Source organism: Aethalodelphis obliquidens, unplaced genomic scaffold (genome assembly GCF_003676395.1).
Source record: "Aethalodelphis obliquidens isolate GAN/ISIS:26980383/991018 unplaced genomic scaffold, ASM367639v1 scaffold83, whole genome shotgun sequence".
NCBI classification, from domain to species: Eukaryota; Metazoa; Chordata; class Mammalia; order Artiodactyla; family Delphinidae; genus Aethalodelphis; species Aethalodelphis obliquidens.
The window spans coordinates 1,441,707-1,457,951 of NW_020838027.1; the positions used below are offsets into that span (position 1 = coordinate 1,441,707).

Consider the following 16,245-nt stretch of genomic DNA (forward strand, 5'->3'; position numbering starts at 1 on the left):
GGGGGAGGGAGGGGGATGGGGGGGTGGGGGAGGGAGGGGGATGGGAGGGAGGGAGGGGAGGAAAGGGAGGCGGGAGGGGAGGGAGGGGAGGGACGGTTGGCGCTCCCTCCCCAGCAAGCACCTTTCCTGGTGCCTCTTTCAGAAGCGAGTTCTTTTCCTGACCAACGACTACTTCTTCACGGACATCAGTGACACGCCTTTCAGGTGAGGGGCCGGGTCTTGTCTGCAGGGGAGGGATGGGTGCAACATGAAAGCCGACAGCTCAGGTGGGACTTTCAGGTCTGGAGGTGGATTTACTTCTAGGTAGTTGGCAATTTTGTGGTAACAGAAGAAGACTCAGGTCTGCATTCTGAGGTCTGCACCTGCTGTGCCAGTGCAGCCCGGTGTGCAGTGCAGCCCTGTGTGCAGTGCAGCCCGGTGCGCAGTGCAGCCCGGTGCGCAGTGCAGCCCAGTGTGCAGGGCTCATTCTGAGGTCTGCACCTGCTTTGCCAGTGCAGCCCAGTGTGCAGTGCAGCCCGGTGTGCAGTGCAGCCCGGTGTGCAGTACAGCCTGGTGTGCAGTGCAGCCCGGTGTGCAGTGCAGCCTGGTGTGCAGGGCCTGGAGCCACCACGCACAGGCTGTGACCTTAGTCAAGTTTCTCAGCCTCTGTGCTTCAGGTTCCACCTCTGTAAAGTAGGGGTAATTACAGCTGCCTTTGGGCGGAACTGGGTGGATTAAATGACATGATCGACCTAGAGATTTTAAGCAACGCAATCATAAGCAATTGTAAGATGAAAGATGGGATTTGAAGAGCTCTCAGGTTCCCTCCCACCACATAAATATTCACTCTAGTATCACACAGTTTAGGGAACAAATGGGGCTTCTCTCTGAATTACCCATTTCTCAGTGAAGGGTGGTTCCCAGCCCTGACTGCTCCTGGAGCACCTGTGGGTCCTTGTAACATCGCCAGCGTCCAGGTCCTCCTTCTTACCTTACTTGGCATTCCTGGGGTGGGCCCGGGCGCTCGTACCCTGTAAAGCCCCCCGACCCAAGTGGTTCAGGTATCCAGCCAAGGTTCAGAAGCGATGCTTTTCCTGACGAAGGCATGGTGGGATTCTCCAGGCAGGAGGGGCCTCCCGACTGCGGGACGCGTGGGACACAGAGACCCCTCCCCGTCCCTGGGGGCCCCGACAGGTCCAGGGTGAATCTGACAAAATGAGAGTGGAGGGGGCCTTTGTCCTGTCGTGTCCAGCGTCCTTCCCAGGAAAAAGGCTGATGACAAAACAGAAGTGCTGCCTGTGTTTTGGAGGGGACGCCGGGGCCAGGGCGGGCAGGGGCTGGCTGTGCGCCCTGTCGTGGGTGTGGGAGGCTCGGAAGCGCAGAGGACGGGGCTGGGCTGGGCCGGGCACCAGCTGGTGGCGAGCCGGCGTCCTTCACTCTGCCAACAGTTTGGGAGTGGTGCTGTCCCGCGGCCACGGCGAATACGTCCTCCTGGGGAACACGTCTGTGGAAGAAGGTGGGTCGGCCGGCGCCCAGGACTGGCGGGCAGTTCGGAGGAAAACTGGCTTCTCCGGGAACACGGGGCAGGGCCATCCCGGCAGGGGCTCTGCGGGCAGGGCTACGTGGCTAGAGGGGCCTGGCATCCCCGGTTCCAGGGCCCGCAGGGTCTGCTGGACAGTCGCCACAACCCGCGGAGTCTAAGACCTGCCAGACAGGTGGTCAGACTCTGGGCGGCCTTGCTGGACAGGGCGGGGCTTACCTGTCAGACCATCCACAGGGAAAGAAGAGGCCTGGGAGGGCGAGTGGGCAGATCCGTAGCCGCTCGCTGGGGCTGCCCCCAAAACTGGCCAGCTTCTCTGTTCTGGGAGCCCCGCTTTGCCCAGCGCCTCCAGGGCACTGTCCCTCCTGCCCCTCCCGGCTCCCACTGGCCCTGGGCTTGTGGCTGCCACTCTCCCGTCTCTGCCTCGGTCATCACACAGCTTCTCCCCTCGTGAGTCTCAATTTTCCCTTCTTATCAGCGACCTCATCTTTTTTTTTTTTTTTTTTTTGCGGAACGTGGGCCTCTCACTGTCGTGGCCTCTCCCGTTGCGGAGCACAGGCTCCGGACGCGCAGGCTCAGCGGCCATGGCTCACGGGCCCAGCCGCTCCGCGGCACGTGGGATCTTCCCGGACCGGGGCACGAACCCGTGTCCCCTGCATCGGCAGGCGGACTCTCAACCACTGCACCACCAGGGAAGCCCAGCGACCTCATCTTAACTTGGTTACATCTGCCACGATCCTATTTCCAGATAAGGTCACGTCCACAGAGACGGGGTTGACACTTCACACATCTTTGGGGGACACAATTCCACCCATTACAGGAGCCTGTGGGATGTGAATGGGGATGGGAGGAGGCGCGTTGCAGGAGGATGGGAGAGAGACCCTCCACCCCCACCCGCCCTGGACTTGCAGCTGCCTGGGCGCCTTGGGAGAACAAAACCACGTGGGCCCTTGACATGTCAGGAGGTCCTTGGACGACGCGGCCACAGCCCTTGAACCTCACGTTCTGTCTGTTCTTCCATTTCCGACCCTTGGATCATGTCATCCCCCCGTCTTTCCCCTCCATCCTGCTCACTCCCACTCTCTCCTGGAAACCACACCCGCAGGTCTTCCTTGGTCTGACCTTCTCCAGAGGGATTTTTCTATAAATCCAAACTGGACAGTGCCGCTGCTAAAGGCCTTCCGTGACCTGCGGCCCCTTTTCATCTCTCCTCGCCCGAAGCTTCAGGGTCTGCCCTGGGCTGTGCTGCCCCACCCTCTGACCCCAGCCCACCCAGACGCATCTGCGGTCACTTTGCCGGGAGCTGTCCCAGGAGGCGCCTCCCCCAGGCTCCTGTCACGGCTCGTGTCCATGACGCCAGGACACTGACCTTCCCTGTCTCCCACTGTCCCCCCAGCAACCAAACTCCCTGGGCCTCCTTCTTCCTTCCTCTTCCTCTCTTCCTCTTCCCAGACGTGCCCAGATATCACCACTGCAGGACAGAGGGTACATCCCTTACCCTCTCTGTGGTGAGACCCACCAGGCATCCATGGGCTTCCGGTGGGGAAGGCCGTCGCCCCTGAGCTGTCTGCCTGTGTGTGCTTGTCCAGCACCATGTTCAGTGACTCCACAGAGGCCCTCGGCATGTCATCATCCTTTCCTTCAATTAACAGATCTTAACTGAGCACCAGTGGGTGCACAGGAGGGCATTCGTCCATTCAGTCGGTCAACAAACACGTGCTGAGCACGCCACCACAGACACGCAGGGCCCCGCGGCTCGGTTCGGTACAGTGAAGCCAGGGAAGCCGATGTCTCCTTGAGGGCGATCCCATCGGGCGGGTCCAGGAGGCAGTGGGAAGGAAAGCGTTTCGGAAGCAACGTGACAGTGACAACGGCGGGACCTGTGCTGGCCCAGCTGTCCTGTGGGCTGAGATTCCGCTCTGCCCGAGAACGAGGCAGGACACGGCCCAGCCCTTCCCTGACGCTGTTTCTAGAGCACTCGGTACACAAAGTCTGGGCAGTGGGTGAGCGTGGACTTTGCTTTCAGGCCTGCACGACCTGCTTCACCCGGACCTGAGCCTGGCCAGCGACTGGTGAGGACGGGGGTTCGGGGCGGGGGGAACAGGGCAGGGTGTGGGCTCTGGGTAACGGGCTCCGTGGGTTCCAGGATCTACTGCGTCACGGACATCGACCCCGAGCACCGCAGGCTCAGCCAGCTGGAGGCCGTGGTCCGCTTCCTGACCGGGCGGGACCCAGCCCTGGAGTGTGAGTGACTCTCCGGCCCCGAAGCTCAGGACTCCGTGGGGACAGTGGGCTGGGACCTCACGATGGCTTAGGGAGAACAGGGAGTCCCCAGAGGAGAGGACAGAGCCAGCCTCACTGGGGCCACGCCGGTGACTGAGAGCTCTGGGACCTGCAGGGGCACAGGTGTGTCCCCACGGCAGGGAGCAGGGTCTCTTTAAGCGTCTGTCACCCAGGCACTGTTAAGGCTCCCACAGTGAAGGATGCTGGCCTGCCCATCAGGTCCGTCCCCACCCCCAGCCAGTAGCTGATGTCTGCCCCCTCAAGTCCTCACCTCCTGGACGCCGTGTCTGTTGAGTGTTTCCTAAGCCGGGTTCCCAGGTGACCCCACGTCCCTGCACTAATGCAGCTGGGGAGTCACAGGGCCACCCTCCGCATGGTCCCTTTTCTTCCTCTTTGGAAGGAGGCACGGGTCATCCTGTCCCATCAGCCTCCCGCTGGGGAGAAGACCCCGCTTCCCGTGTCCGCCTGACAAGGCCTCATTCATTCATTCATTCCACCCACAAGTCTGCGCCGGGCCTGGGGGGCAGAGGGGCAGTGAAGCTGCCAGTGACCCAGAGGCCAGGCCCTTGTGCTCACGGGGCCTGTGCTCTAGGGGAGGAGACAGGTAACCGGGAAGCGGCAGTGTGTCGATGCAGGGGGTGTAAAGCCGTGAGCAGGTGCCCTGGGGGAGGGGGGGCTGCTCTAACCGTGGCCGGGGGGGCCCTCGTCAGGAGGCGTCACTGCAGCTGAGGACAGAAAGGAGCCACCGAGTGGATCTCCTGGGGGGTCGGGGGAACGTTGTGCTGTGGAGGTGAGGGCCGCCCGTCTCCGAGCAGGTGTAAATGCCCAGACCGCACGCTGTCGGTCGGGTGTGTGCTGGGTGGATTTCACCACAGTGAACGTAAGAATCGTGTTAGAGGGGCGGAGGGAAAAGAAAGGGCCGTCCTCGCAAGCAGGGGGCGGGAGCATCTGGACCACGTGTGCACAGGCCCCGGGGCAGGTTTAGGCGCTCGGGGAGGCGTGGGCATGACGGAGCCCAGTGGCGAGAGGGAGGGGAGGGGAGGGCGGCTGGCGGGTGGGCCTCCTGATTTCATGGAGCCCGGGCTGGAAAGGCCTGGCAGCCCCTTGGTTCTGCCCACACGGTGGAGGCTGAGGACGCGGCCTCCTGGCCCCCTGAGCTGCCCTCCTCCAGCTCGAAGCACGTCTCGTGCCTGAAGTTCAGGGCCCCTGGGTGGGGCTGAGCTGAGCTCCTGACCACGGGGGAGTAAGAGGGTGGTCTCCGTATTTTGCCCCAGGCGACGAGGAACTATTGCAGGAGCTGCTGTTTGACGCGGTGGTGACGGCCCCCATGGAGGCGCACTGGACGGCACTGTCCCTCAACACCTCCGAGTACGTCCGTGGGGCTGAGGGTCCCACCCCTGGGGTCCCTGAGCTGAGGCAGGGCCTCCCGCTGTGTCCTTTGTCCTGAGAGGAGGGTGAGAAGGTGTGGGAGGGACAGCCCCGGGACAGCAGGGACTTGACAAAGCTTCCTCAAGGCCCCTGCTGCTGCCCCCTCCCCTCCCAGGGAACACCCAGCCCACGCCCCAGGCCCAGTTCCCAGAACCCCTCCCTTGGGGCCGGGCTCCGGCTATGAGAGCCCATTAGCCACGGGGCCTGGAGGGAGCGGTTCAAGCCGACTGGGGCCTCGTTTCCAGCAGGGAAGGTGAGTCCAACCCCCGTGGGTTTCCTCTCCCCCTCTGCTCTTCGTCACCTGGGGCTCTGGTGTTTAGCAGGAAGGTAGAAAGAAGAGATGAATGGACGTGAGTGTGTGAGCGTGTGTGTGCATGTGAGTGCCAGGAGGGTGTAAGGTACTAATGAGGTAAAGGATGCAGGGGCCACACCTGTTCCTGAACAGTAAGAGTCAACTTCGACATCAGGACGACGTCAGACCTCTCCTAGTGCTGTCCTCATGAAAACACCGACAGAATCTTATAGGAACGAACACCTGTTTAAAAAGCAAGATGCAGAACAGTGCCTGGTGGTACGCTACCATCTCTATCAAAGGGGGAAAAACATAATATAGGGGGTGTGTATGTATAAAATATCTATGGAAGGCTATATAGGAAAGAGTTGTCACTGGTTGCTTCTGGTCAGAAGAATGGGTAACTGAAACAGGGATGGAGGGACACTTTTCACTATATAACTTGGCCTCTCACTGTTGTGGCCTCTCCCGTTGCGGAGCACAGGCTCCGGACGCGCAGGCTCAGCGGCCATGGCTCACGGGCCCAGCCGCTCCGCGGCATGTGGGATCTTCCCGGACCGGGGCACGAACCCACGCCCCCTGCATCGGCAGGCGGACTCTCAACCACTGCGCCAACAGGGAAGCCCAGTATATAACTTTTTGATACCAATTTGAGCCATGTGACTGTATTATCTATTCAAAATTAAATAAAACTGAAGAATGAAGAATACAGAGGGCCAGGCACTGTTCCAAGTGCTTAGTGTACATTAAGCCTTTTGAACCTCACAACCCTACAATATAGGTCCTGTCATTATTCCCACTTTACAGATGAGGAAGCCAAGGCAGAATGAGGTAAGTAATTTGCCCAAGGTCACCTGCCTCAGAAGTGGCCGCGCTGGAGTCAAAACCAGGCAGCCTGTTTCCAGGTCCAGACTCTTGGCCCCTGTGCTGTCCTGCCTTCTACAGTGGGGGCTGGCTCACCAGGTTTGGAGAGAAGACACGATCTTTATCTTTCCAAGTTCAGAAATTAGCTGATTTTTTAATGTTGGGAAACATTGAGGAACACATATTCTTGACCAGGGAAAGAATATCTCAGGAGAGATGACCTGGGGTCATCAAAACAGCATGGTACTGGCAGAAAAACAGAGACGTAGACCAATGGAACAGAACTGAGAGCGGAGAAATAAACCCACACGTATGCGGACAAGTGCTGTTTGACAAAGGAGCCAGGCATATACACTGGAGAAAGGACAGTCTCTCTAACAGATGGTGTCAGGAAAACTGGACAGCCATATGCAAAAAAAAAAAAAAAAGAAAGGAAAGAAACTAGACCACTGTCTCTCACCATACACAAAAATCAGCCTAAATGGATTAAAGACTTCAATGTAAGACCTGAAATCATAAAACTGCTAGAAGAAAACACAGGCGGAATGAAGTTCATTCGGAAGAACAGGCAAGAATTGCCAGGAAAACGCTGAAAAAGAAAGGCAACAAAGGAAGGCTGGTCCCACAAAACAGTAAAACGCTACAGAACCTCTGCCACTTATAAAGTGTGGTTTTGACACAGGAACAGACAGGCAGACCAAGGGAATGGAAAAGAAAATCCACAAATTCATCTAAATGCACGTGGAAATTTAGCGTATGACAAGGGCATCGTGTCAGACCAGGGAGGGAAAGAGGGACTGTGTAATACTAACCGGTTTGAGGGCCATCTGCAGAGCAATAACGCTGTATTCTTTCCTCACACCGTAGACCTGGATAAAGTCCAAATGACGCAGAGATTTAAATGTAGAAAATGAAACCGTATAAGCGCTAGAAGAAACCATGAGCCTGTTGCTGTACAATCTAGGAGTGGGGAAAGCTTTCCCAGCAATGGCTCAGAATTCAGAAGCCATAAGGGAATGACTGATAAATTTAAGAACATAAAATGTTTATTTGGCAAAAAAAAAAAAAACCATGAGCAAGGTGAAAAGAGAAATGACACACTGGAAAAATGTTGGCAACTTAAAAAAACAAAGAGAGAGTGACTGTCCCTATATTACATATGTGTGGTAGAGAACTTCAACAATAGAGAAGTGAACGACCAACGACTTACGGGGAAAAAGACCAAGAGGCAGTTCAGAGACTTCATGCAGCTCGTCCTCAGTTGTACGAAAAAGTGCTCAATCCAGCTCATAATAAAAGGATTGCAAGTTGAAGGTGGACTGAGGTTGTACTTGTCATTTAGACTGACAACCATTTACGTTTGCTGACGGGCATTGTCACGAGACTGTGGGGATCAGACACTCTTGTGCGCTGTTGGTGGGAATGCAGAATGTTTCAAAGCCTGTGGAGGGGAATCTGACAGTATCCACCAAAGTGACAGATGCGTGCACACTCTGGCCACCGATCCTGCTCCTGGGAGTGCATCCCAAAGACATGCACGTGCGCTGTTCGTAACAGCGAAAGATTGGAAATAACCTAAACGTCCATTAGTAGGAGCCTAGTTAAATAAACCCTGGTGGCTCCACCTAATGGGATACTATGTAGCCTTGAAAATTGAGAACTACGTATATTGCCACGGAAGGTCTCAGCAATGGAGAAAATTGTGTATGATAACACCCTGCTGTTTATCTAAAAGAGAAAATGCAAATATATCTTCATTGTTACTTACACGTCTATAAACATATATATGTATGTGCATATATATCTACATATTTTAATGGAAAAATAAACTAGTAAACAAAAAGGGTTACTTGTAGGAAGAGTGAAGGAACAGAGGGATGGAGACAGAAACAGACTTCTGAATATGCCTTATTTTGCGTTTGACTTTGGAACCATGTAAATGTTTATATCATTATAAAACAAAATTAACTTTTAAGAAATAAGCTCTAAAAATCTGAAAGCAAATGAAGCAAGTGAACCTGGCTGTGTAGCAGGCTCGTGCGATGACCACACGTGGGGGGCTTCTCTCAAGGGACTTGGAAACAGAACTGTAAACACTAAACAAAATCTTAAAAACTGTTCTTCTCAAACTACATGGATAGACAGAGCACATAGTATTGTTAATGTCATTAGGAACAAGATTTTCAACAAACGAGAAAAGAGGTGCAAATTTTTTAAATCAGAGAAGTTTAGATGGGACCCTAAATACAAGTTGGAAATATCGATGAACTCATGTATTTTCCCTGAAGGAAACAAAGAGGGGATCCTCGTCCACTGAAAGGACCAAGCTCAGTGAGCACCCCAGACCCAGCTTGTGGACTTCCAATATCTACTTTAAGAAGTTCTCACTAAAATGAGTCAGTGATCCCTGGAGAAGTGTCTGATTCCAGGTCAGGGGCAAGGGGTGGACAGAATGAGCTGGGGGCACCTTGTCATCCCAGGGGCAAGTCATCAAAGACGAAGGAGGTTTTGCCAACAGGACGTCAGAGCCGCACTGAAGGGGCTCTCGCCGGCCAGACGAGAGGCAGTCAGACCAGCATCACCGTAACAACAGCAGTAGGTAAGAGCACAGTAAACATGCTAAAATCCTGCGCTCAGAGTAATACTGAAGGAAAAACCTTCTTGGTCACCTTTGGAAGATGTTAGGAAACCTATTCATACTTGTACCAACTGGTGAAGAAACAGAGACACGATTCTTTATCCTGCCTCTTCTTACAAATTATGCCTCAGGATAAACAGATGTTGAGGAGAAGTTTTTCTTTAGTCAAGTATAAATAGAATAAAGAAGAAACCAAGGGGGCTTCCCTGATGGCACAGTGGTTAAGAATCCGCCTGCCAATGCAGGGGACACATGTTTGAGCCCTGGTCTGGGAAGATTCCACATGCCGCGGAGCAGCTAAGCCTGTGCACCACAACTACTGAGCCTGCGCTCTAGAGCCCGCAAGCCACAACTACTGAAGCCCGCGCGCCTAGAGCCCGTGCTCCGCAGCAAGAGAAGCCCGTGCACTGCAACGAAGAGTAGCCCGTGCACTGCAACAAAGAGCAGCCCCTGTTCGCCACAACTAGAGAAACCCCGTGCACAGCAACGAAGACCCAACACAGCCAAAAATAAATTTAAAAAAAACCAAAAAACAGTGAGATGTCACCTTATACCTGTTGGAATGACTATTATCAAAAAGACAAGCAATGGCAAGTGTTGGCAAGGATGTGGAGAAAGGGGAACACTTGTGCACTGTTGGTGGGAATGTAAACTGATTTTGACACTATGGAAAACAGTATGGAGGTTCCTCAAGAAATTAAAAATAGAACTATCACAGGACCCAGCAATCCCACTTCTGGGTGTTTATCCAAAGGAAACAAAAGCAGACTATTGAAGAGGTATCTGCACCCTCCTGTTCACTGCAGCCTCATTCACAGTAGCCAAGACACAGAAACAACCCAAGTGTCCACTGATGGATGAATGGATAAAGAAGGTGTGGTGTGTATATTCAATGGAATATTACTCAGCCTTTAAAAAGAGGAAATTCCTGCCATTGGCAACAACATGGATGAACCTAGAGGGCATTATGTTAAGTGAAATAAGTCAGACAGAAAACGATGAATACTGCACTGTATCACTTATATGTGAGATCTAAAAAAAAAGTGTTATCATAGAAACATGGAGTAGAAAAACGGTTGCCGGGGGCTGGCGGTGGGATACATGCATGGGGAGAGGCTGGTGAAGGGCACGGCCTTCCAGCTGTAAAATGAATAAGGCCTGAGGGTGGTGATTCTAGTTGGAACACTGGATTGTGTAACTGAGATTAGCTAAGGGAGTAGAACTTAAATGTTCACATGCACGCGCCGTGCGCACACACACGCACCCACGATGGAGGGAATCCTCTCACAATGTGTACCTATATCAAATCACCATAATGTACGCTTCAACTATCTTACAGTTTTATGTCCGTTATACGTCAGTAAGGTTGACATTTCAAAAAAGGTGACTCTCCCAGGTGGGGCATTGTCCCCACAGGGCCGCTCCGGGACCGTGAGAGAAGGAACAGCGCCCTCCAGCCCGCGGGCTCTCCCAAGTCTTGTTGGCAAAGGCGTGAGCTCTGCCCAGACTCCTCTTTGTGGATGTGGACAGCCTTCTCCTTCCCCATCTCAGGAATAAGGCAAACGTTTGCAAAGGGCTTCACATGGTGGGGTACTAAGTGTGTGCTGGTCACAAGGAGTTACTTTCCTTAGGTCCCGGGACAAAATCTCTCTTCCTGGGTTCCTTCCGTCTTCCAGAGCTAACTTCCCGCAAAGCTGCATGCACGCAGAGGGGCAGAGGCCCAGGGGACCCACGAATGAGGGCAGGTGCAGCCCAGGGATGCTCACAGCAGACGGCCAGCAGCATCCCCTCGAGAGACTGACCCACCTGCCCCCACCCACCCCAGTCAGAAGGCCCGGCGCCGGGAGAGGCCTGCAGGTCCTCCCAGTACGCCCATCCCTCCTCCCCGGGCACGTGGTGATGACTTCTGCTCTGTCTGCCCGCAGTGAGTCCGAGCATGTGGTGGACATGGCCTTCCTGGGCACCCGGGCCGGCCTCCTCAGAAGCAGCCTGTTCGTGGGCTCCGAAAAGGTCTCTGACAAGTGAGTCCTGCCGGAGGCCAGGGAGCGGGGTCCCTGGGGTGCCCCTGTGGTTTGTGGGCAGACCTGTGCCGGACTCCAAGAGTACGGGGGGAGGAAGGGTTCGGGTTTACAGACTGGGACAGCCGGAGAAGCACCCCTTCCAGCCAGGCTTGGTCCCATCCTGGGCTCATCCCCATTCACTCCCAAGAGGGGAACCAGATGCGGTCTTCCCGCCGGGACAGATCTCTGAGCAATGGGCTGAATCTTCCGGCCGTGCCCGTCCTTTGTCGACAACTTTCCCCTCCCCCAAGCCCGAAATTCTCAGATGGGGGTGATTCTGCCCCCTACCCTGGAGACAGTTCTGGACGTCACAGCTGGGGGAGGGCAGGGGGTTGCTACTGGCGTCCAGTGGGTAGAGGTCAGGGACGCCGCTGCACGGCCCGCAGCGCATTGGACGGCCCCCAGCCGTTTCCCGGGCCCAAAACGTTGGCGGTGCTGAGGCTGAGAAGCCCCGCCCCCAGCAAAGCCACCCGGGACCCGCCCACCAGGGCGTCCCACCCGGCACTGCAGCAAAGGGGGTGCCCGGGGGAGCATGCTGTGGTTAGGGGAGCGAAGCCACCTGCCACTCTGCAGACCACGAGACTCAAGGTGGGGGGCCCGCGGCCACCTTGGGGGGACAGCCAAGAGGTCTCCTGCGCAGACCTGACCCCAGTGTCCTTGCCTCCCGCCCACCCATGGCCCCAGGAGGACGCCATCGGGGGGGTCTTCCTCACGGACTCCAAGACTGACCCGCCATTTCCAGGAAGCAGACGCTTCTAGGAAGAGGCATTAGGTGGCCCTCCCCCTCCCCACTCCCTCCCTGAGAGGTGGAAACCCAGGAAACATCCTGCCTGGCCAGCCCTTCCTCCGCCGGTTAGAGACACAACAGGTGACCCAGGTGGACCAGATCCAGTGGGAGAACTGCAGACTCGCCCGAAGGCCTCGAGCCACCTGGGAACTTTCCTCCCCAAGCTCACCACCCTCATCCCCTTAAACTTCCTCCCCCAGTAGAAAAAACGCACGTCCACATCTTCCTGTGGCCCCGGTTGGACCGGGGACCACACCGGGCAGTGTGAGGGGAGGGTCTCGGACACCCCTGCACCCTCTCCAAAAGGCTTCCAAGAACGGAGGAAGGAAGTCGGTACAGACAGACCCTCCTGAGTCACGAACCAGCCCCACGAACGGCCGCGCGTGCACTGCACACCTCCAGGGGGCTCCCCTTGCCTGGCCCCTGGCGTCAGTGCAGCCCAGGACGGTGCAGCCAGGCAGGTGGGCTTCTGAGAGCCCCGAGCCAAGCATGCCCAGAATCAAACCTCAGTTATCCACCTGCAGGTTACACAGTCACTCTTTTAATCCCTACCAGATTCTCCCTGCTTCCCTCCCAGTCTGCCCTGGGCCAACACCCCCTTCTGTCGGCGGGCTGAGCCCAGCAGTGCAAAACCGTAATTAGCAAGGTAGAGCTGCCCCCCAAAAGGAGACTGAGCTGCCCCCCAAAAGGAGACTCCACTGCCTGCGGCAGGAGCTGTTGCAGTAACCATTTTGGGGGAATTTATGACCCTCTATGACTATACAGTTCCCTCCTGCAGACATGCTAATCAGCTTGACAAAGAGGAATTAGGCTGTACCCCAAATAAATGAACCCTGCAGGCAAGGAGTGCACAGAGAAGTGGAAAGGCTCTCTCAGCACACAGGCCCTCCACCCTTCCTACGATGTGCCCTCAGCTGCACCAGCATTTGATTCCGGAAGAGGCAGGAATGACTGGGGAGCATCCTCCGGGGCAACACCCATTCAGGGGCTAATCTTTCCTTCTGCAACCCCACCAAGTCAGAGGGGAGTCGCCCCCCTGGCCCAGCCACGATGACCTCGTAGGAGCGAGGAGATGGGGAAGACCGTGCTCCCGGGTCCGGGGGAGGTGACAGGCCCTTCTCGCTGCAGGAGGTTCCTGACGCCGGCGGACGAGGCCAGCATCTTCACCCTGGACCACTTCCCTCTGTGGTACCGCCAGGCCGCCGAGCAGCCTCCGGGCAGCGTGGTCTTCAACCTCTACTCGGCAGAGGGACCAGGTAATCTACACCCCAAGCTCCAGGGCGGGGCCCAGGGCATCCCTCCTCCCACCGCGCTTGGGGTGGGAGACCGCCACGAGATACAGGACCGAACGTCCAGACCTCGGAGTCCCCTCACCCCGCTGGCCTCCACCTGCACCCTGGGTGGATCGTTTCATTCCCTGGCCGGCAATCAACGACGCGGTTCAAAAGTTCAACTGTAACAAAGGAAAGGGGTTTGACCGGAAAGTCAGGAGGAGCTGGATTCTAGCCCAGATTCCGCATAGGAGGACGTCGGGACAATGGGTCTCTGGAGAGTCGTGTATTTCCAGACATCTGAGTGTTTCTGAGAGCTGCTCAAACCGTGAAAGGAGCAGACTTTATTCCGTGGGGGGCCGCTGTACTGCCTGGAACAGACTATATCCCAGGGGGGTGGCTGAGCCCCGGCCTGCTCCCCGGCAGCTCCTGGTAATAACGGGGCGCCTCCCGGCCGCCAGGCCTCTGGGGGCTGCAGGGCGAGAGATGATGGCGGATTGGGCCTCAGGCACCCAGCCAGCACAGGCCTGCCAGTCCAAGGGCCAGGGGGGCTCAGAGCTGGAGCCCCCAGCTCCCAGCCCGGCCCCCACTCTGGGAAATAACCCGAACGGGAAACGGTAAGTGGCTTTAACAGAGCGCCCAGAAAGCCGCACAGTGTTTAGGACAGAAAGGACCCTGGGGCTACAAAGCCTCACCCTCTCAATCCGCACTTGAAGTGACCACGGCCCAGAGAGGGTCCACGGGTCACGTCTGGGGGTCCTGGCCTCAGCGCCGTGGGGTGAGGGGGCCCGCAACTATCCTCGGCGTCCTGGCTGAGCGAGCCGAGGTTGGGGCTGAGGAGTGGAGACGTGAGGAAGAGGGCGGCCGGGAGCCGACTTGGGATGAAGCCTGGTCCTCCCTCCAGGCCGCCCGCCCGCCCGCCAATAGCCTCCTGCCACCGCCGCCACCAAAACCACCCTCACGCCGCCCGACGGGAACCTCCCCGAGCTGAGCTGCCGGCTGGGGAGGCCCAGGCCCCAGGGCCCCGCCCGCGGCTGCAGGCAGCACCTGCCCTCTAGATGCCCTTCCTCGGCATCCTCCGCCCGGGGTGTCACTGACGTGCTTTACAGAACGCTTTTCCCCGCCCCGCTCATGCGGTGTGCACGCCCTCTTCTTACACAAGGAGAGTCTGAGGTTCAGAGGGCGCCTGACTCGCCCGGACCACACAGCGGGGGGCACACCGGGGGTCTCTCTGCACTTCACTGTGTGTAAGGCGCTGGGACTCCAGGGCACACCCGCGGAGGGGCCCCTTCCCGCACTGGCACCACAGCCACAGAGGCAGCTCCCCCTTTCGGCGCCCCCCGGAACAGGAGGGCCCCACGGGGTCCCGGGGGGTCTGGGGTGAGGCCCTGCCCGCCCCCACGGTGACGGGCTCCCTCCTGCCAGTGTCAGCAGGATGAGCTGGCTGCCGGGGAGCTCTCTTGCACAGGGGCAGGAGGGTGGTGGGCGGGAACAGAGAGCGAGATGACGAGGGCCGGCTGGGGACCACCGGGCAAGGGGCCCTGCACGCTCCCATCCTCCCCCAAAGGGAGAAACCGACAATTTTAATGGGGGGTACCCCTGAGGAGGTGGAGGGGCGGCTGCAGGGTGAGGGGTGGGCCCCGCCCACCCAGGCTGACTGCAGCCCTCCGCCTGGGCCCGGTGGGCGAGCTCTGCCCACACGGAGCTGCCTTTTGCAGTCGGCGCTGAGAAACCTGCCAGCACAGAGCAGAGTCCCAGCGCAGCCCCAGCAGCTCAGGCCTGGTGCCCCCACCCACAGCCCTGCTTCCTGGGCCAGGCCTGGGCCTGCCCCCCTACCACCTGGTAGCTGGCTCACTCACCCGGTGCCTGGTGACCCAGGCCCTGAGATCCCTGCTATCCCCAGAGACCGCGTCATTAGCGCCCCACACCTTCGCCTGGGTGTTTCCTCCGAGCCCGTGGAGCACACACACGGGTCTGTCCCGAAAGCAGCTTGCGGCCGGGAACGGTGCGGGGGTCACCCCATCAGGATCGTCCAGACATTTCTAGAAGTAAGACGGGGAAGCCAGCTTCTGCGGCTGTTCTGGTCTCTTGTGTCCTTGTCATGGCCAATTCCTAGAGCCAAGGACGACCTTACATCGTGTCAGTTCCTAGAATCAGAGTAATTTCTGATTTCTGTGAGATACTTGGTTCCGGCGAGGTGGGATGGGTAATCCTGACAAGAGGGCAGATACGAGAAACCAGTGGTGGATTTAAGTTTCGCTACGACTGACACTGTCAAGAGTCTCACGACCTGTTGGTTTCAAGCAACGTTTGATGTAAAGACATTCTAACAAGCGAGCACGTGGCAGAACTGTGCCCCTTTCTCGGGGTTTTTAGTGACGCACTTGATCCGTAGGCAAGAGTGCCTTTCCCAGGGCTGTAGAGCCCAAAAGCCGCGGGCACGTACTCGTCCGCGCCTCTCAGAGCCGGAAAGCTCTGTGCTGATGCAGGGCTGAGGCTGCCACCTGAATTCTGCGCCTGGAGGCCTGGCTCTCCTGAGAGGTCCCAGAGCCTGGCTGTGTCCCGGACGTGCAGCGACCCGCCGGGCAGTGGCACGCAGGCCACCAGGATTCACGGGGCACCTCGCACGTGTCAGATGCCAGCCAGCCTCTGTGCCCATCACAGCCCTGGCGTCTGGCTTCCCGAAGGGGCTGTCGTTGTCACGTTGACTCATGTAACTGATGAAGGACAGCGCAGGGTCAGCCAGCACTGCGTCCGGGAGCGCGGCCCGTCCCCTGCTCGCAAGGGCCCCTGATGCCACGCGAGTCTCCTGGGTGGGTCCCCGTGGGGTCCCCGAGCTCCAGTGGGGCAGCTGCATGCAGACAGCTTTGCGGCCCTGAGACAGAGCAGACCTGCAGCGTCAGGGACCTGACAGTGCGGCGCTGTCCAGGCGGGCAGGGGCCACACACTGACCTGGCAGCTTCGGAGCTGCATGGAGAGGTGGGCGGCACCCGGCACATAGGAGGCAAGTACGAGGCGCTCCGCAAAGACCCGAGGTGGTGGTAGCAGGCAGCCTCCCGGGCAGCCCCTCGCTCGCTCAGGGAACGTCCTAGCCTGCTGTTTA

The 16,245-nt window shown here is 57.6% G+C and overlaps 1 protein-coding gene across 1 annotated transcript in view; it reads left to right on the forward strand.

Moving 5' to 3' along the window:
• CACNA2D4 (calcium voltage-gated channel auxiliary subunit alpha2delta 4) overlaps positions 1–16,245 on the forward strand; it is an 86,076-nt gene that overhangs the window by 38,446 nt on the left and 31,385 nt on the right. The window contains exons 19-25 of the mRNA XM_027093178.1: positions 143–204; positions 1,428–1,495; positions 3,546–3,591; positions 3,666–3,763; positions 5,077–5,170; positions 10,950–11,045; positions 13,000–13,127. Coding sequence (XP_026948979.1) covers positions 143–204; positions 1,428–1,495; positions 3,546–3,591; positions 3,666–3,763; positions 5,077–5,170; positions 10,950–11,045; positions 13,000–13,127 — 592 coding nt within the window. The remainder of the gene's footprint in view (positions 1–142; positions 205–1,427; positions 1,496–3,545; positions 3,592–3,665; positions 3,764–5,076; positions 5,171–10,949; positions 11,046–12,999; positions 13,128–16,245) is intronic.